Raw genomic sequence first — 21,458 nt, forward strand, 5'->3', positions numbered from 1 at the left:
AATTTATGCGAAGGGTGTGTAAGTTTCAGTTTCTTGATAACAAAGTAGGAGTTGATTAACTTACTGCATTTCCAGAAATTATACATTGGTTCTGAGCAGAGATTCTCAAGCTACTTAGCCTGGGTATACGTTTCAGCCTAACTACTTACATTCTGTGAGTCTTTGGCAAGATGTGACCTCTTAAGAGTTTTACTTTCTGCATCTGTAAGGATGTGAGAGCTAACTATGATAGAACATGCACAATGCGCAGAAGAGTGCAGATGTCCAGCGGGAGTGCTGACATGCGAGGGGCTACCGACACGAAGATGCTGTGCCTGCGCTTTAGTCTTCTAATACCAATTCTAAAATTTGATCATCTGAAACCTAAAAGAAATCAAAGATCATTTGGGCTAAGTCATCATTTTACAGGTGAGGATGCTGAGAGGAGTTCAGTCCCACGCCCAAATCCACATAGGAGCTCACAGTGTCAGCACGGTGCTAGCATCTCGGGCATCCTATTGCATTCTGGTTCTCTTCCATCACACACCGAGCTGACGGCAAAGCCCGGAGCATTACCAGCCATTATCGCCATTCAGCGGAGCGTAATTCTCTCTCGGCAGTGGGAGGGCAATTCTCAGCAGGCTGCCTTCATCTGGATCTAAAAACTGGCCTGTGAATTTATGCCTCTTTTCCAGGTCTCCTGTTTTACGTCACCCCTCTGCAGGCCATGGTGAATTGAAGATACTTGACGGTGCTCAAAGCAAGCCATTTTCCCTCATAATTCGCATCAGCAGTGATACAGATCATTTCACGAGGATTCCTCTTTATGGTACCATGTCATGGCCACAGCACCTGTACTACTGCCCCGGTGGGCAAGCATGGAAACATATATGAAACTCAGCATTTGTCTTCATGCTAAGAATTACCAGTTTTTACATTATTGACACCTCAACACAGAGGATAACATTTTGGGGTTAAATGCTAGTGGCTCAGTTGGTAAAGAATATGCCTGCAATACAGGAGACCCGGATTTGATCCCTGGGTCAGAAAGATCGCCTGGAGAAGGAAATGGCAACCCACCCCAGAATTCTTTCCTGGAGAATTCCATAGACAGAGGAGCCAGGCAGACTGCAGTCCATGGGGTCACAAAGAATCGGACACGATTGTGCAACTACCTTTCCTTTCACTTGCTCAAGGGTGCAAAAGCAATCATTTACGATTAAAAGTTTGATCTAATAATTACTTTCAAGAATTGGTCATACTTTATAGTTATGGCTATCCTCCACTGTGATCCCCAAACAAGAGGCTTTAATAAATGCTTCTGTTTGAAGATCTAAAAGGTTTAAGCTGATTGTAGAAAAACAAAGAGCCAATTTTTTCATAAATAGAGCAACAGTCTACACAGGAAAGACAACATACTCTGGGAGTCAGAGATAAACATGTTTGAGTTCCAACTCTGCCTGATACTATATCTGAGTAACCTGCACAACAATTTTTTCTGCTTCCTCATTTGAAAATCTGGAAAGAGAATCAGTGAAAGAACAGTTTTGGTTTTGAAAGTAGATGGTATGTACTGAATTATGTCCTCCCCATGCCCAAATTCATATGTTGAATTCATGACACCAAGTGTAACTGTATTAGGAGATACAGGTCTTTATAGAAGTACTTGAAGTTAAATGAGGTCATAAGGGTGGGGCCCTGATCCAATAAGATTAGCATCCTTATAAGCAGGGTCATGAGTTCACTCTCACTCTCTCCACCCCGTGAGGACAATTCAGCAAGAAGGCAGCAGTCTGCAAGCCAGGAAGAGAGTTCTCACCAGAAACCAACCCTGCCAAACCCTGATCTGAGGCTTCCAGCCTCCAGAACTATGAGAAAATACATTTGTTACTTAACCCACCCAAACTGTGGTGTTTTGTATTGGCCACTCGAGCTGACCAAGGCAGTAGAGATAGGACCATGCTTGTGTTTCCTGAGATAAAGGACTGTCAGGATCATATATTCAGTGCTGCAGCTTCCCACTTAGAGGATGATCTCAGATTGATAACTGCTTTGTTCTCTAGAATATTCACTGAATTGGGGAAAGAAAGGCTGATATTAGGAAAGTATCTATATGCCCACTTTAGATGCAGGGACTTGACAGATACACGTCAAAAGTGCCGTGTGTGTATATGTATACGTAGCATGTAGTCATACTTGGTGGTTCAAAATAGGGATTTTGAAAGATGGCTGTCTGGGTTTGAATCATGGTCTTGCTGCTTACCAGCTGTGTGTCTACAGGCAAATCACTTGAACTCTGTGAGCTTCCCCTTCTTCATCAGTAAATTGGGAAAAATGACAGTGTATCTCCCATAGTATTCCCAGGGGGCACTAGTGGTAAAGAACCTGCCTGCCAGTGCAAGAGATGAAAGAGATGAGGCTTTGATCCCCGGGTCAAGAAGATCCCTTGGAAGAGGACATGGCAACTCACTCCAGTATTTTTGCCTGGAGAACCCCATGGACAGAGAAGCCTGGTGAGCTACAGTTCATATGGTAGCAAAGGGTCAGACATGTCTGTGGTGACTTAGTACACACACACATTATGTGGATTAAATGAGTCAATACATGTTAAGCTCTTAGAATAGCAATTGGTGGTGAAAGCTTCACAAGGATTAATTTTACTATGATACACACCCACCCAGACACAGACAAATTAACAGGGTTTTTACCAAAATATGAAAAATAAAAAAGGAACACAGTCTGTATCTTTTCCACTCACTTTCCCTTCTCCAACTGACCCTCCAAAGGAGTAAATCTGCAATTAACCTCTAAAATCCCATGATTACTTGAAAACTTATTGGCTGCTTGTGCCTACAAGAGACTAGAGAAATAATTAAGATGTGGAACAAGAGATGTGAAAACGCTGGATCTGATCAGTTTACACTTACATGAGGGGAAAAGGAGTTCTATGCAAATCAGCCATCATTTTCATGCTACCACTGCTATTACTCAGAAGAAAACACTTTTCCCCAATCAGATGCGACTCAAACGTAACTAACTTTTTGCTTTCACATTTACATTCTTCAGGGGAGATATTAAGTTCCAAGAAAAGGTAATTGTGACAAGAGATCACAGGACACTTTTTAAAAGCAATCAAAACTTTTCTCCCTTTTTCTCATATGAGTCAAACTCGACCTCCTGCTTTTCTATTTAGGATTCATCTTTGCAAGGTTAACTCTGACCCAGGGTGCTAAATTTTCTCTCTGAGCAAATTTTCTCTCAACAGAAATTCAGCGCTTGTCGTAAATATAACTGTGGGATCATCTCACCATGGGAAGGGGACAAATTGTTCTAACAGAGAGCACAATAATGCAGATCCAGCTGATTTGCTGTGTGCCGAGAGTGTGGATCTTCAAAGCAGCCTTTTCCTGTTCTTCCCATCAATCTTAGAGGAATCTTTAAACTGGGTTATTTTTCGAGCACTAAGTCTGATTTTGTTTTCAAAGAGTTTTGGATGGCCAACAAATTTTATATGCTTTCTTTGTAAGAATTTAAAGATCTGGCTTATAACCACTAAATTACATATTGTCACTCCTTCTCACTTTTACAAGTAATTAGAGTTTGATGTAAAATTTAGAACCTATCAATTTGACCAACTGTATACCACTTGTGCTTGAGTAAGGGACCAAGTAGTATAATATGTGACAGAATCGAAGTATTGTCAGATGAAGAAAAAGAACAATTGCCCGAATATATGAACACAGCCACTGGCAATAATTCTTGGGAATTCCTTTTGTTCCCCATAATTGATCTGATTTCACTGTCAATGTGAGGATCTGAGTAAAATCCATGGAGAGTGTGTGACCAAAGAGACTGTACAAAATATATTTCTTGGTAGCTGAAAATATTACCAAAACAATGAAAAAATAACAGCAAAAAAAATTAAAAGGAATCCAGAAACAACTGGAAATCCACTACATTGAGAAGCCTGAGCATACTGTCACTCAAATGGCTAATAATGTAACTTTTCATCTGGTTCAGTTATTTAAAAAATGTTTTCATATTTTCTTTCTCTCTATATATACTTTTTCTAAACATAATTTCAAAACTTAGGAGTTGCCTGCCTGTGGAAGCCCCAAATTCATTTAAGTTAAGAATGCTATGCAAAGTTGTTTTAATTATTTTTAATTGAAATTATAAATTCTGCTAATTATTCCAGCTTGAATCTAGATAGCACCAATGTTTAATTTACCTAATAAAATACATGCTAGCTGTCAATTACTTATCATTAGTGGCTTTTCAAATATTACTGTTTAGTAGATATTGATCTTATGAAAATATTTTAAGTGTAAGCAAGCAGGAACATATAGGTGATTAAGTGAAGTGAAAGTCACTCAGTTGTGTCCGACTCTTTGCGACCCCATGAATTGTACAGTCAATGGAATTCTTCAGGCCAGAATACTGGAGTGGGTAGCCTTTCCCTTCTCCAGGGTATCTCCCCAACTCAGATATCAAACCCAGGTCTCCCGCATTGTGGGCTGATTCTTTACCAGTTGAGCCACCAGGGAACCTCAAGAATACTGGAGTGGGTAGCCTATCCCTTCTCCAGGATCTTCCCTACCCAAGAATCAAACCAGGATCTCCTCCATTGCAGGCAGATTCTTTACCAACTGAGCTATCAGGGAATGATTAATGGAAAATTTAACCCTGGGTGGACATTTCTGTGTATTCCATCATTTCAGTTACTGCCTGTATGAAGTGTTGGCCATGTTCTCTTAAGCAGAGGGATGATATAAGGACCCAGAGATAAACCTGAATACAGGATCATTAAATAAAATACTACTCATGTAGACAATCTGCTACTGTTAGTGAAACAACATTCAGATTCTTAGTATTTGTCAACAATTGAAAAGTATTCTTGTTGAAAAGCATAGTCTACACCATGATGCCTTACAGACATGATGATGGTAGGGAGGTTACGTTGACAATAATGTCTCAAGCAGGAAACAATTATACAAGCTGTGAGCTCTGAACCAATACTCACAACACCAATGGTCACCAGTTCTGAGCATTTCCAAATGCTCGCTTTTGGAAGACTACAACATCCTATAAAAATCAAATGCATAAACTATTCTTTTTTTTTCCCTGTGGCATTCTACTAATTATCCTTTGTGCAAAAAAAAAAAAAAAAATGGCATCTTAATACATCAGTCTACAAATCATGGTAATAAATTCCTATCTACCTGAGAATTGATGGATTTGATTTATTTCCATTTTCCTCTGTGTAAAACCATCTCTGTTTCTCTACACAAATCAGCTTTTAGCAAATGAATGGAAGGAGGACAAAATACTGCGAGTAAAACTGGCACCTTATTCTTAAAATGAAAATTTTCTGGCTTCAAAATGAACAAAAGTATTGCCCTAAAAAAAGTTGACCTAACTTTGTTTTTCTGTATGAAAAGCAGCTCATTGTAGAGGAAAAGCACACACGAGTTATGGGTCTTCTCTGTCGAGCTACAGAACTTTAATCCAGAGCTCATGAAAGGGTGCAAGAGCAGCTTGAAAATTATGCTGAGCTTAATTACACTTAATGTGAATTATTCAGAAGTGCAGACAGAGACTAAAAATTTATTTCATACAAAGAAGCTTGACATTTTAATTGGTCCTTCAGAATGGAGACAAAACAATTTCCTCTCAAGAAAATTTACATCCTCCCTATCAGAGCCGAAACCTCAGCCAAGCAGAACTTCATTAACTAGATTAATTATCACACTAGTGTCTGCTTCATCAGGTGTATGGCCCAGGTAGAAAGAAGAAAATGAAATAATGACTGACGTTTCTAAAAGACAGCATTGACCCAAGGAGGGAAAAATGACGGATGAAAACCACCAACCTTGGTCATTAGCCATTGTGTCAGGGTGTTCCACTGTGGAGGAAAGAGAAATAATATTATTAGATTTTGGCAGTTTCCATCAAGAAAGGTGACATTTCTAGCCAACGGTTTTATTAGTGAGTTCTCATATCAAGGCCAATGCCCTATTGAAATAAAATTGATAAGGAGTCAGTTACTGTGATTACTTCCATTAAATTAAAGAAAGAATTTGAAAGTAATATTTTGCTGTGTAAATGTGTTGTAAAAATGTTATTTGTAACAGTCCTCTAAAACAAACTTAAGATTATTTTCATGCAAGTTTAATAATACAATTAACAGTAATAAATGCATGCTATTACCAAGTAATTATCATCCATATACTTTAAATAAGTTAAGGAAGCTATTTTCTTGTATTCATTTTTAATTTTTCAACAAGAGAACTTAACCAATTTTCAGATGAACGGAGTAAAGTAATAAATTATTATAAAGTTTAATCTAAATGGTTTGATTTTAAACCTTGTGAGGCAAGGTGCTGAACTGTTGACTATTTTAAATGAATTATGTATCAGTCAGTCACTTTAGTAGCTCAGTCGTGTCCGACTCTGTGACCCCCATGGACTGCAGCACGTCAGGCCTCCCTGTCCATCACCATCTCCCAGAGTTTACTCAAACTCATGTCCATTGAGTTGATGATGCCATCCAACCATCTCATCTTCTGTTGTCCCCTTCTCCTCCCACCTTCAATCTTTCCCAGCATCAGGGTCTTTTCAAATGATTCTGTTCTTCACATCAGGTGGCCAAAGTATTGGAGCTTCAGCTTCAGCATCAGTCCTTCCAAGGAATATTCAGGACTGATTTCCTTTAGGATGTACTGGTTGGATCTCCTTGCAGTCCAAGGGACTCTCAAGAGTCTTCTCCAACACCATAGTTCAAATGCATCAATTCTTTGGTGCTCAGCCTTGTTTATAGTCCAGCTCTCACATCCATACATGACTAGTGGAAAAACCATAGCTTTGACTAGATGGACCTTTGTTGGCAAAGTAATGTCTCTGCTTTTTAATATGCTGTCTAGGTTGGTCATATACAGAATTATGTATACTGTTCTTGAAAATAATTTGTTAGATTTTAAGATATCTCTAAATTTTTGAAAAGTGTCTTCTGTTAACCAAATGTAACTAAATATGAGGTAAATCTCTGAAACACTGCTTTCCTAGAAATTGTGAAATGACATTTTGACTAACATAGATCTCTGTAAGTTTCCGTCAGTTAGACTTATTTCAACTATATTTGATTTTCTTTGATCTTTGAGTCTTCTGGCTTTATTTAACTCACTTAATTGCAGTCAGACACTTAGGCTACCACATTTGCTGGTTTGCTTTTTGTATATGTCTCAAAGTCAGACAGAGAAAAGTATAATGGATTCTGATAGGCAGCAACCTATAATCTATTCTATTTTTTCATTACATGTAGTGGTCTCATAGCAAATCCATCATTATTGTTTGAAAAATACTTAAAGCAAATATCTTGTAGGTGGCAGTCCTTCCTTTTTCTTTTATTTGAAAGAATACAAATAATTGTGCAAAATAATATATAAAATCAAAATACTTAATAATGCTGTTAGTAAAAACCACTTTCAAATACAGGGTTTATAAATGTTATATCACAGAAGGACAAACTCCTAAACCAGAGATAATTTGCAATTTGTTTCATTTTCAAATAATACAGAGGCATGGTCTATGAAAAAGATAAACCAGGAAAGATATCTTACTAAGTAGAAGACTGAATTATGAATCACTTTTTGGAAAATGGTGTATAAAAGCATGCTTATTAGATTAAGATTCAACAAGCTTTAAGTTTTATAACTGTCTTTGTATCTCTTCAAGATTTAACAATTTTCAACTCACCAGGTCATCTAATCCAGTCTTTTCAAATATAATCATTACAGTTTAATGTGTATCTTAATTTTTCTCTCCCATTTCCCAATTAACACTAATGATGTCTCAAAATATATTTTGTTATGGTATTAGGGAATTGTTGATGAGAGGTGCTTTTGAGAGGCAAATGCATTATCTATTGTTTACATACAGAGAAAGGATCCTAATATAGCTTTTAAGGAAGAACACTTTGCTTTAAGAAGTGCCACACCAAGTGTTCAGTAAGAATGAGGAAGGGCACGTCAGGGTCTATGTGACCAAACAAGCCAGGAAGGGAAAAGTTTGGTAGTCAGACCAGAACACACTTGAGAAACTGTTTGAATCAGCATCTCATAGGTGAGGACTTTTTGGAATGATATTAAAAATAAGAGAAGAAAACCAGTCTTATCTTATTGCCATTCTTTCTCTCTCCCTTTGTCTTTAATTACATAATGCATTACCTGTAGTCCAAATTTTTTACAAGTAACAAATAAATATTTGGTATGGTGAATAATACTAAAGAATATTTCCCAACAGGGACTAAATATGTCCTAATAAGTACTTTTTATTAAAGAAAATAATGACTTTTAAAAATTAAAAACAAATGCCAAAGTATTATAATTTTATGCCTTGAATTTTTAATTTCTCCTGTCACCTATCATGAATATTATGTACTTTTTCACAAAATTATTTAAAAACTAAAACTTTTTTGTATTCTGGAGCACAGCTTTTAGTTCCATATCCTTGTATGGGAGAGATGAATATTTCAGAATGGCAATTAAGAATGCCCAGAAAAGAGACCCTATTCTAGTGCTCTTCCTCTGCTGAAGACTCTGCTTCTCTGTGCGGGAGGCGACTTCATCTCCCCACAGATGCCCTCTTTGGTCTAATCCTTCAGGAATGTCCTTCCTCCTTGTTACTTGACAGTCCAACACGGAGAAGCTTACTTTACTAGAAGGAACGACTCATGTGATGGGCAGAAATAAACATACATTTCAGACATTTTCCAAGGTTTCTCTAGTGTGCAGGTATCATAATATGGAATCTGGAGAAGGGAGAGTCTTCTGTGGTCAGAGAATGAAGTTCAATGTTCTTCCAATTAACATCCCAAAGAAAGAATCAGATCTACTGCATATATGTACAACATTGTATAATGCATGTACAAAAAAATTAAAAAGGCAATGATAATTTAATTCCTTTTAAGTTATAAGCATCCTTTTATTTAACCAATGATTACAGATTGAGTTTCCTGTACTTCTCTGACTGGTGACCAAACAAAAAAAGTAAAACCTTACTTTCTAGTAGAAAATGCTTCTATCTTTACAAAGACTGAGCATGAGAAAATGATGCTCTTGCTGCTGCTGCTGCTGCTGCTGCTAAGTCACTTCAGTTGTGTCTGACTCTGTGCAACCCCATAGACGGCAGCCCACCAGCTCCGCCGTCCCTGGGATTCTCCAGGCAAGAACACTGGAGTGGGTTGCCATTTCCTTCTCCAATGCATGAAAGTGAAAAGTGAAAGTGAAGTCGCTCAGTCGTGTCTGACTCTTAGCGACCCCATGAACTGCAGCCTACCAGGCTCCTCCATACATGGGATTTTCCAGGCAAGAGTACTGGAGTGGGTTGCCATTGCCTTCTCCAATGATGCTCTTAACGACTGACTAATGCACAATTTGCAACTCTCATAGACCACTGAGAGTTTCCTCAGCTTCAGGACAATAAGGGATCCTTTCTGTCTGTCAGACATTACATTCTGATGAACAGAGGCCTTATATTTTGAAGCAGCTTTGGAAACAGAAAATCTTAAATCAGAGAGCATTTTATCTTTAGTGTAGATGTGATTCACTGTGGCTTCAAGTCTCTTATGATGAGTAATTTATTTACCTTAGACTATCTGTCATGTGACGTACATATAAGGTTCGTGCCTATGCAATATTAATTGTTTATAAAGATAGGCAACATCAATGTCTGAATCATTTAAAACATACTTAAGACATCCAAAACTTAGTTTAATGTAAGACCTTGGGCTTCCTTCATGGCTCAGATGATAAAGAATCTGCCTGCAATGCGGGAGAGCTGGGTTCGATCCCTGGGTTGGGAAGATTCCCTGGAGGAGGACATGGCAACCCACTGCAGTATTCTCGCCTGGTGAATCCGCATGGACAGAGGAGTCTGGTGGGCTATAGTCCATGGGGTTGCAAAGAATGGGACACGACTGAGTGACTAAGCACAGCACAAGACAGCATAAAAATCTAATTGTCTATTAATTGAATATGATATACTTGGGGTAGATAATCTTAAATATTCATATCACGATATTAGAAATAACCCTAATGGACTATTGTGACATATAACGTATCTTGAATTTGTTCTTACTCTTAAACATCTCATGGATGAGTTCAGGGCACTTAGAGTAAATAGTACCAAATGGGATATGAAGTTCATTAAATAATCCACAGGATGGTGATCAATATGAGCCTATAAATCCTGAGATAACTCATCTCTCTGCTGCTTAATACATTTGGATGTCTTAAGTTATCTTAAACCCTCTGTGAGATCTCTAGTTGGCATACATTGTAAGCATGAAATTAGTTTGGCACTTGTCTATAGGTAAAGATGAATCATTTGTGAAACATTATCTAGTTACATTTCATGCTCCCACAAAATGAATGACCAGTTTCCTTTCAATTGCTCATTTGGAGTGAAATCTGATTTAGACATGAAGTCCTAAAAACCTGGATAGGCGAAGACTGGCTCATTTTCCTCTTGCCTTCCTTCCAACTTCTACTCTGTCGTGAAAGAGCTGTCATGTAGGCTTAGGCTGAATGTTTATTTGCATGTTCTTGGCAAACTTTCAGATTAGCTGCTACCAAATCTAGCTTTTGAACAGCTCAATCACCAGCATCCAAATGTCTACTGTTTATTAGAGTATTTTTCCTAGGAGAACTGAGAAATGGGCTATCTAGTTATTCTAAGTCTCTTCTTTAGTTTGTCCAAGTAAATGGGTAAAAATGTCAACTCAGATACATCTTTCTAATTTGTCAGTTGTTTGCTATCATGTTTTGTTAAGGTTTCCGACAGATATATGGGCATAAGGTGGTAAGGGATTTAAAAACCAAGTATCCTTCTTAAAAGGCTTCCCTGGTGGCTCAGACGGTAAGGAATCTGTCTGCCAAGCAGTAGACGTGAGTGCGATCCCTGGGTTAAAAAGATCCCCTGGAGAAGGTAATGGCAACCCACTCCAGTATTCCTGCCTGGGAAATTCCATGGACAGAGGAGCCTAGTGGGCTGCAGTTCACAGAGTGGCAAAGAGTTGGACATGACTTAGCGACAATAACACATATAATACCTTAAATTTACATGTTTATATATCAACTATGGAACATCTGAATTATTTTCAATTGCTAAATAATAGAGGCTCTTGAAATCATTCATCCTCCAAAAAAAAATAATGCTGTGCTCTAAAACAGAAAGAACTTATATGAAGATCATTATGAAGTAGTCACTAATCTCAGGCCTTTTATTTTTCTGTATAAACATACAACTATCCTTAAATTGAGCAGTGATTTTTATACTTGTAAGCATGTAGAGTTTTCTTCTAGTAATCATGATGCAAGATATTTTTTTTCATGTTGCTACTCTGTGTCCTTAAAAAAAAATTAATTTTGTTTGAGATTTTCTGTCTTGCCATATCAAAATTTCTTTTAATAAGAACACTAGTTCCTGAAAGGAAATACTTAAACTTGGTAGTAGATAGTATGCACACAGTTCACGTAATAAAATGCTTTTTAATTTTTATCCCTTAAATACAATGGTTAAAGTGTTTTATTATATTGTGAATAGAGCCCATATATATGAAATCAATACAAAATTCCAAAAGGAGTGTAATGGAAAAAAAGTCAAGTTAAATATGTATACTTTGTGTTGATGACAGAAAATGTAATAATATAATAGATATTGCCTTGGCATGTTGGCTTTCAGCATAAAAAGGTAACTTTTAATTAATTATCTTTTATCATATTTGTTTGTTTCCAATTTTTTTCAATTATTTAAGAAATAACTGACATGCGTCCTAAGTCACTTCAGTTGTGTCCAACTCTTTGCGATGCTATGCACTATAGCTCGCCAGACTCCTCTGTACATAGGAATCTCCAGACAAGGATACTGGAGTGGGTTGCCAATGCCCTCTTCCAGGGGATCGTCCCAACCCAGGGATCGAACCTGCATCTCTTGCATTGGCAGGCAGATTCTTTATCACCAGCACCATCTGGGAAACGCCACATCACTGTATAAGATATACAGCAAGATGATTTATTTACACATATTGTGAAATGATTATCATAATAGCTTTAGTTAATACCATTATCTTGTATGAATACAATAAAAAGGAAAGAACTTTTTTCACGATAACTATTGGAATCTACTCTCTTAACAACTTTCCTGTATATCAGACGGCAGTGTTAACTATAGTTATCACGCGTTTATTACCTCCCTAGTACCTACATCTCTTATAACTGAAAGTTTGTACCTTTTAATTACTTTCCTCCAAATCCTTCCCTCATCACCTCCTACCTTTGATAACCACCAATCTGATCTCTTTTCCTGAATCTGGTGTTTATCTGTTTGTTTAGGTCCCATATATAAGTGAAACCATACAGCATTTGGCTTTCTCTCTGATTTATTTAACTTAGCATAACACCTTCAAGGTCCATCCATACTGTCACAAATGGTAGGATTTCCATGTTTTTTTTGTGTTGCTGAGTAATATTCCATTATATGTATATTCTGTTATATCCATCAATGGACATTATGCTGGTTCCGTGTCTTGGCTGTTGTGCATAGTACTTCTATGAACATCAGGATGCAGGTATCTTAGAGAGTTAATGTTATTGTCTTCTTTGAATATATTCCCAGAAGTGGAATTGCTAGATCATATGGTATTTCTACTTGTAATTTTTTGAGGCACCTGCATACTGTTTTCCGTAGCAGCTGCACCAATTTACACACCCAAATGGTGCACTAGGGTTCTCTCTCCTCCATAGTCAAGGTAGCATTTGTTGTTGCTTGTCTTTTGGATGACACTCATTCTAACAGGCTTGAGGTGATATCTCATTTTGGTTTTAATTTGCATTTTAACTTCTTTTGAATGTCCACTGTAGTCATGGTGCCAACAGAGATGGTTTAAGTCAATTCCCTAAACAGACTTCAAAACTATTTTATAACCCCTCCATGGGGGCGGGGGGCGGGGGGGAGAAAGAAAAGAAAATGACAGGAAATGATTCCAACCTTTCAGAGTCCTGAAGAGGATGGGATCCGAGAGAGGCCCCACTCCTTTGGCATTTCGTGCTTGGATTCGAAAGTAATACACAGTGTCCAGGTTGAGATCCATGATTTGATGAGTAAGCCGATCACCACTGATTGTTTCCATAATCCAGTCATCGATTGGAATGTTCTTGTCCAAGGTATAAAACAAGATGTAAGCTGCAAAAATAAATGAACACAACTTTATCTAGTGTACTGACTACATGCGCTACTTGTTTCCAAACATCCATGTTTCCCAAATACAATTTTCAAGGATTATTATATATCCACAAACTATAAAGTGCAGTATCCAGTTTGGCAAGTAATGATTTTTTTTTTTTTGGTATTGCAAAGATTAGAAAAAGAATTACTTCAGTGTACAGAATCTAAAAAATGGAATAAGCTGTTATAAAACTATCTGCCATATTTAAAAATGTGAGGTTTCTGCTGTCTGAAAATCCTGATTATTGGTTTGCTCTAATATACAAACATGAGGAAAAACTTAAAAGATAGATAACAAGTTTGTAATTTTCACTGTATCCAATAATGAAAATAAGTAATGTTTATTTTGGCTAGTGTTTAAATAATAAAAATACATTGAAAAGTATAAAATGCCCAATATTTTAAAGTGTCATAAAAATAAATGATCATATTTGATTACTGTAATAACTCGGTGAGGTTGGCAGGGATACTGTTGCTCTCTTTTCATAGATGATACAGCTGAGCAGAACCCAAGCTAACTGATACAAGGGCTAGGATAAATCCTCTATTGCCATACTAAAAATCCGACACTCTTTCCCCTAGCCCATCCCACCTAAGCAAAAATAAACAAACAGAAAGAAGAAGTATTTTTGGATTACTGTAGGTTATCTAGTTAATATTTCAAACATTAATAAATTCATCATTTGATAGTATCATTCATCCTCTGTGTTAGGAGATATGTTACTTGAATAACAGTAGTGTTCTCAATGGTGGTAATCTAATATGCACTCAAACAGATCTAGTTATTCCTGTAAACTATTTATACTCTTAACATTTTATTTGGCTAATATTTAAGGTAGCTTTTATTTTAAAGCACTAATTCATCCCTTTATATTACAATATATATCAGATAATAGTGCAATATAAACTATAAAACAACTCATCGCAGGTGCCTTTGCTACATGAATGTGGTCAGCCTCTATCTCTGTTAAAATTCTGCAATGGTATCTGCATTAGATAGGCCATCAACTTTATCTCTAGGTCTGAGCTTATGGATTGAATACATTTCTTCTTAAGTAACACTTTTAAAACCAATTGTTTCCATAGCAGAGGGAGCTCAGCTTGGTGCTCTGTGATGACCTAGAGAGGTGGGATGAGGGTGGTTGGCGGGAGGCTAAAGAGAGAGAGGATATATGTATGCATATAACTGATCCACTCTGTTGTACATGAGAAACTAACACGACAATGTAAAGCAGTTATACTATGATAAAAAAAGAAAGCTCTAAAAAAAATAAAAATAAAAACAGTATCCTCCTTTGATTCCCCTAGTCCTTCCTTTTCAGTCCCACTTGTCCCATTTTGACCGGGGACCTTCATACAGTTCTTTCAGAGGTCATGTCAGAAGGTTCTCTAACTCAGATTCACTTCCCTGCCAAAACAAGCATGAATACTTCTTACATCTCAGCACAACCCTTACTCAGGAAGACTGATTTCCATGCTGTGCTCATTCCTACTTCCCTCTCATTCTTCACACCACTTCACCTTTCCTTTCTTTCTTCATCCAATTTCTACCCATCCATCAAGGTCCAGTTTAAGCTACATCTAACATATGAAACCTTCCTCTATAGTGAGCTCTCCTTTCTGTAAACTCTGTAATCCATTCCAATACATAGAAGAATACTTATATGATTTTGTATCATTTTCACTTAATCCTATAGTGATTTACAGAATTATATCTCGGTTTAGGGGATGTGTTCTAGACAGTGAACTGGATACTTCTTCCTTGTGATTCTTTACGATTAAGCAATGCCACAAACTACCTCTTCTGGAAGTCCATTTCTCTTAAATTCTTGTCAATGCTGATAGCTTGCATCTATTTTAATTTGGCTTCCACTTTTTCTGACTTTGTTGTTTCTCAAATCTGCCTCATCATAAGAATTACCTGCGGACTAGGTATAAGTTACAAACCACAGAGTTCAAGAAAGGGTATTTCGGTTTAAAATTTTTTTTAATTTAAAATTAATTAAAACTAACAGTGTTGTGTTAGTTTCTGCTGTGTAACAACATAAATCAGTTATATGTAAACATATATCCCTTCACCCCTGAGCCTCCCTCCCTCCCCTCCAGATCATCACAGCACTCCGAGCTGAGCTCCCTGTGTTTTATATATACATCACGTTCCCACTGGCTATTTTACACGTGGTAGCACATTATGTCAATGCTAGTCTCTTAATTTGTCCCACTGAGCCTCTCCCTGGCTGAGGGCATTTTGATTTGAGAGACTGTAGACAAGTCTTTGATCACTCCCAATTATGCCTGCCTCCTGGTACTTATACCTTTGTGCAGTCCTTTCTCTGAGTTTAGACAGGACCTAAGGCTTGCTTTTAACCAACAGAATAAAGCAAATGTGATGGACTGCTGCTTCCATGATGATGTTACGTAAGTTGTAACTTCTGTCTTGCTAGCAGACTCCCTTGTTGGCTTTGATGAAACAGGTTGCCAGATGGAGAAGACCATGTGTCAAGGAACTGAGGCTGGAACTGATCAACAGCCAGTGAGCAACTGAGTCCTGCCAACAACTACATATGCTTAGATGCAAGTGTTTCCCCAGGTAAGCCTCAAGTGAGACATCAGCAGAAGCCAACACCTTGATTACCACTTTGTAAGAGACCCTTAAAGCAGATTACCCAGCTAAATTGTGACTGGATTCCTGACTGACAGAAACAGTGAGATCGCAAGTGTATGTGCTTTTAAGCTGCTAAATTTGTGGTGATGTTGTTACACAGCAGTGATGAGTATAATAGGTTTCTGGTAACCCCAGGAATCTGCACCCCAGGTGACTTCTGTCTTCCAGTATAGTCAGGAATCACTGCTTTAGTTGATTGTGTTAATTCAGTAATTTTTGTAATATATTTGTTGAGATATTGATGCTACAAATATGAATGTCTAAGATGTGGAAAGCTCAGGGGAAGATAAAGGACTTACCAAAAAAAAAAAAAAGTCTGCAAAATTTATAAAGGTGATATGACTCCTCCCTCTGGCTGGTATTAAAATTGGAAGACTGCAGTTCAAAAGGGATTGTAAAATACCATTGGATAAAGGAGTTGTTTCTGACTCATAGGTGTCCATTCACTGAGAACTCAGCCCCTGTGGTCAACATCAATAAAATCTCCTACTACTCTTTAAGCCAGAAGAGTCTCCATTTTTGTGCCCAAAGAAACCACATCTATTGAAAAGAAGGGCCTGGCACTAGTAATACTTTTCCAGCTCTTATTACGTGCATATCTTATCTCTTCAAAAGAATAAAAACATTCCTTTAGTTCAGGAGCCATGTCTTATATTACTTCTTATTCTTCAAAAAAACTAATAAAATAGTCTCTGGATAATAGGTATTGAAACTCACTTATTGAATAAAACCCCTTAGCCTGTAAGTATTTAAGTTTTAAATTCATGACATTTAATGAAATTGTTCAAGTTTTCATGGGCTCTTGTAAGAGCATGACAAACTTCAAAGTTTGGATGACTGTGCTCCCATCCCATGTCGGCTACAATTATTCCTGATTTTCTCCATCTAGCAAATGAGAATACAATGCTTGCTTCACTGTAAGTTTTTCTATGTGAAGAGTATTCACTGAAGCATTTTAAAATGACAGTTCCGGGACTTCCCGGGACTTCCCAGTCCAGTGGATAAGGCATTATGCTCCCACTGCAGGGGGTGTGGGTTAGATCCCTGGTTGGGGAACTAAGATCCCACATACCACACGGTGTGGCCAAATACTACTAATAATAAATAAAATGTTTTAAAAAATGACAGTTCTGGCATCACATATGTAAAGCTAAAAGTGCCACATCAGGTTCTGACCCCAATTTGTATTTAAGCGATTTTCTTAAACTTATTAAAATAAAAAGAACCATCATTGGTTATAAATTTGAATACTGAGATGGAGAACATAAACAGACTACATTACTCAGAACTCTAAAATCTAGCCTTAGAGGAGGAGGAGCCAAGATGGCGGAGGAGTAGGACGGGGAGAACACTTTCTCCCCCACAAATTCATCAAAAGAGCATTTAAACATCGAGTAAATTCCACAAAACAACTTCTGAATGCCGGCAGAGGACATCAGGCACCCAGAAAAGCAGCCCAACTCTTCGAAAGGAGGATTTTTCAATAAAATATTGGAAAAAAAAAATAAAATCTAGCCTTAGAGAAACCATAGAATTTCATTTGGTGAATGAGTTTAATATGTTTTGAGGCTATTAAGTCCACTACTGAAGTCTCACCTTGGAGATTTCCACATAACCACACAAGTTGGGATGCATTTATAGGTCTGCCGCTACCTTTTTGTATCTATATGTTCATTCCTCTGTGTCTAATTTTATATTTTTTCCACTTCATTTTTATCTCTTATCCACCACACTGACTGAAAGAGTATTATATTCTACCATAGGTTGCAAAACCTTTTGGGTTTATTAATTTACCTGGGCATTCTCGCATGGGAATACCATTTGTCTAAATACATATAAAACATAGCATCATGCATCTTTCATTTTGACTCTACTTACACAAATAGCTGGGCTTCCTAGATGGCGCTAGTGGTATAAAAAAAAAAAAAAAAAAAAGCCTGCCAGTGCAGGAGACATAAGAGACATGGGTTCAATCCCTGGGTCGGGAAGATCCCCTGGAGGAGGGCATGGCAACCCACTCCAGTATTCTTGCCTGGAGCATCCCACAGACAGAGGAGCCTGGCGGGCTGCAGTGCTTAGGGCACAAAGAGCTGGACACGACTGAAGCGACTTAGCTCACATGTACATATACGAATAGATATTTGTCATTCCAGAAGCAAAGTGTCAGAACGTATTACCTCCACCTCTCATCCCTCTTCTGTCCTTTTCCATACTTCCACTCATGGCTGATTCCTTTCCAAGGATCAGGGAGGCTGATAAGAACCGGGAAGACCATACAGAACTGGCCCCTCCCAGCAAGGAGCTCAGCCCAAAGGGGGCTTCTCATCTTTAAAGAACTGATTCTAATAAATATATGCACATAGAGGTAGATATATTAAAAATGAGGACCAATTTCCTACTTTTTTGTGGTCAAAAATTATGGGTTACTGATTCAGGGAGGCCTGACCTCAAGTAATACTGCTAATATTAACTAGCTTTATTGCAACCTTGAGCAACTTGCTTCATCCAAGTTATGTCTTAATTAACGTATCAGAAAACAAGTTGCTGTGAGATAATGTGCTTTAAAAACTTAAAATATATGGGTATTTCTATTAAATTATCTTTACATAGTGACTATTTAGTAAATGCTAAAGCTTTTATTTATTTATATTAAGAAGGCTTAAGAAATACCTTGTTTGGAAGCTGGCACTACAGAGTCAAGTCCAACAATATATTGAATATCAATTTGATGATTGTTCCACTCAACAGATGTTTAGTAATTACCTATTGAGTGTCAAAGATATTGTTACTGGGGAGAAAGAATTGAACAAAATCTGAACCCTGTTCTCCTAGAGTTTTCAGCCTTGTACTATAAGCATTTAGATTTTCTCGCTTGATAATATGGAAAGGGGATGGACAGGAAAAAGTCAAGATAAGACTAAGTTGCCACCTTCTGCAGTTGGGTGAATGGTGGAAGCTTCTGAAAAGATGCAAGTAAGAATATTAGACACATGTGATTCCAGTGTGAATGTCCAGCTCGGTTCACAATCTCAATGAGCTAACAACCTATTCCAGGATATAACAGTGCATCACTTGGCTGTTTGTGGTGGGTGTTAGACTAAAAAGAGAAGAACAGCAGAAAGAGGGGCTGGGGAGTAGAACAAGTTTCCAGTAAGACAGAGAACTGCAAATGTACAGTATGAGATAGGATGTGTATATATAGAACTCCTTGGATGGAGATACAGATTTCAGAGACATTAATTGCAAGATCACTGAAGTCCTGGCTATAGCGTGGATAACTTTTTTCAGAGAAAATAACAAAAGGAATGAAAAGATCTGCGTTCTGGGAAATAGCACTTCTGGAACAAGTGGAAGAAAAGGACTGAGAAATTACAGCCTGGAATTGGGAAGAAAAGTGGTTAGGCAGTTTTACAAAAGTCAAGTGAGAAGAGAATTTCAAGGAAAGGAACGGGACTAGAGTATCAAATTACACAGAAAGATAGGGTGTAACCTTAGTCATTAGATGGTATCGATAAGGAAACAACCTCTGAAGCTCTCTTCTATGTATATTGGTGTTTGATCTTAATGTTGGATGCTGCATTTATTTAGATCAATGTTTCACAAATGTAATTATATATTAAAATCACTCCGGGAGTTTTAAAAAAGTTCCATGCTCAATCCCTCCTCAGACAAATTAAGTCATAAATCAGTTGCCTGTCACTGATTTGGGCCAGTCACTAGTAAGAAGAACAAAGCTTAGTGTAGTAGCTAAGAATAGGAACCTGAGTTTTATATCCTAGCTCTGCTATTTCTTGGTTATTTGACTTTAGGAGAATTATTTACCCCAGAAAGCCCTTGACTCTTTATTTCAAAACAAAAGAATAGGGAACATATGACTACTTATAATACAAAAGTGCTGAGGAGAATGACAAGCTTATACTAAATGTTTAATTCATTTTGAACCATTTTCTTCTGAAAATATCAGTCTAAATTCCCAAGCTGCCAGCTTATGATCAAGGAACTGAAGCACTGGAATAATCTAGATCTCCCTTTTCAACATTTTTTTGTTTCATCTTTTTGAAATATAAATCTATGTACACATATATACACGTATCTATATGGCTCAGTGGTAAAGAAGCTGCCTGCAACGCAGGAGACACAGGAGACATAGGTTTGATCCCTGGGTTGGGAAGATGCCCTGGAGGAGGAAATGACAACCCACTCCACAATCCTTGCTGAAAAACCCCATGGATCGAGGAGACTGTCAGGCTGCCATCCATGGGGTCACTGAATCAGACAGAACTGAGCACATGCGTGTGCACACCCACACACCCACACGTGTACATTCATCATTATCTACACTTACAAATTGATGGTCTGGGTTCTGAGCAGAGTACATTAATGAACACCTGCTCTAGAATGAATTGCAACTGGGAAGAATAATCACTAAATTATTTCAGTGCTCACAGGGTACCAGGGACTGTTCTCAGTTCTTTATTATAACAATTCTATAAAAGGAGTCCTAAAGTGAGACTCAGGCAGATGAAATAACTTGCTCAGACATCTCCATCAGAAGGCTGGGTTCTTAACCATCCTGTTCTGCTGTGGGCATAGAGGGATTTGGGAAAACAAAGAAATATGGAAGCAGGACAGGAGTATATTCCTCCACACAGGTAGACATGTGCCCCGACACACTGGAAGAGAACTCACGTCTTCCTTTGGACTTTCTCAAGAAACTGAGTGCAGAAGATCTGGGCCCTCAGTCTAAAGAGCTGGTGCTTTAAATGTTTTATCATACTATTTTTTGGAATTGATTTGAATGAAAGTATCAAAACATGCATGGAACGGAAATTGTTTTAAGTGTTATTTAAAGTTGTTTTAAAGGTTCTTAGTGTTTGCTCCCTGTTGAATAGAGTCAAAATAGCTTAGACTGATAATTATAAACTGACTTTAACAAATAAACTATTCTTTAGAGGGGAAAATTAGTTCTTTTCATACTTAAACTATGCAATTGTGAAAGAATAGATTTTTAGTAATGAGAATTACTGAACATACACTTCTAAATAAACTATGTGGACACAGTTTCTTATACATGCACTGTGACCTTAGCACACAAAATCTTATCGCTCAGATTAATTTACATTTCTTAATATGGGGCCGACTTCCATTTTTTGTTCCAACTGAAAAGCAAAACTAAGCTTTTTTTTCAGAGTTGAAAACACATTCTATTTTTTGCATAGACCATTTGGTGAGATTTATGTAATATATGACTTATTTTATCCTTTACCCCAAAGTATATTTTTTTCTATTAGAATCTATTTTTATTCAGACAATTCCTATTCTGGACTGTTTTCTTCTTAAAATTACTATCTGTTGATTTACCATATGCTTATAAACAACTGTTAATAACATAATGGAAGTCATCATGTAAACAAATCAGAATCTCCAAAAGTACTGAAATAGAACCAATGAAGAGAGGTCATAACACTGAGTGGAGAAAAGCAGAAAATTAGAATGAGCCAGCCTCAGTTTTAGAAGGTCTGGCAGAGTG

At 37.5% G+C, this 21,458-nt stretch overlaps 1 protein-coding gene across 10 annotated transcripts in view; it reads right to left on the minus strand.

Annotated features, from left to right (window-relative positions):
* The window catches only part of DCC (DCC netrin 1 receptor), a 1,367,203-nt gene that overhangs the window by 127,770 nt on the left and 1,217,975 nt on the right, over positions 1-21,458 (minus strand). For all 10 annotated transcript variants that reach the window (XM_044934810.2, XM_044934809.2, XM_044934814.2 and 7 more), the window contains 2 exons: positions 13,027-13,221; positions 5,852-5,884 (listed from right to left, as the gene is read on the minus strand). In XM_044934810.2, the coding sequence (XP_044790745.1) occupies positions 5,852-5,884; positions 13,027-13,221 (228 nt within the window). The remainder of the gene's footprint in view (positions 1-5,851; positions 5,885-13,026; positions 13,222-21,458) is intronic.

This window comes from Bubalus bubalis, chromosome 22 (assembly GCF_019923935.1).
Source record: "Bubalus bubalis isolate 160015118507 breed Murrah chromosome 22, NDDB_SH_1, whole genome shotgun sequence".
NCBI classification, from domain to species: domain Eukaryota; kingdom Metazoa; phylum Chordata; class Mammalia; order Artiodactyla; family Bovidae; genus Bubalus; species Bubalus bubalis.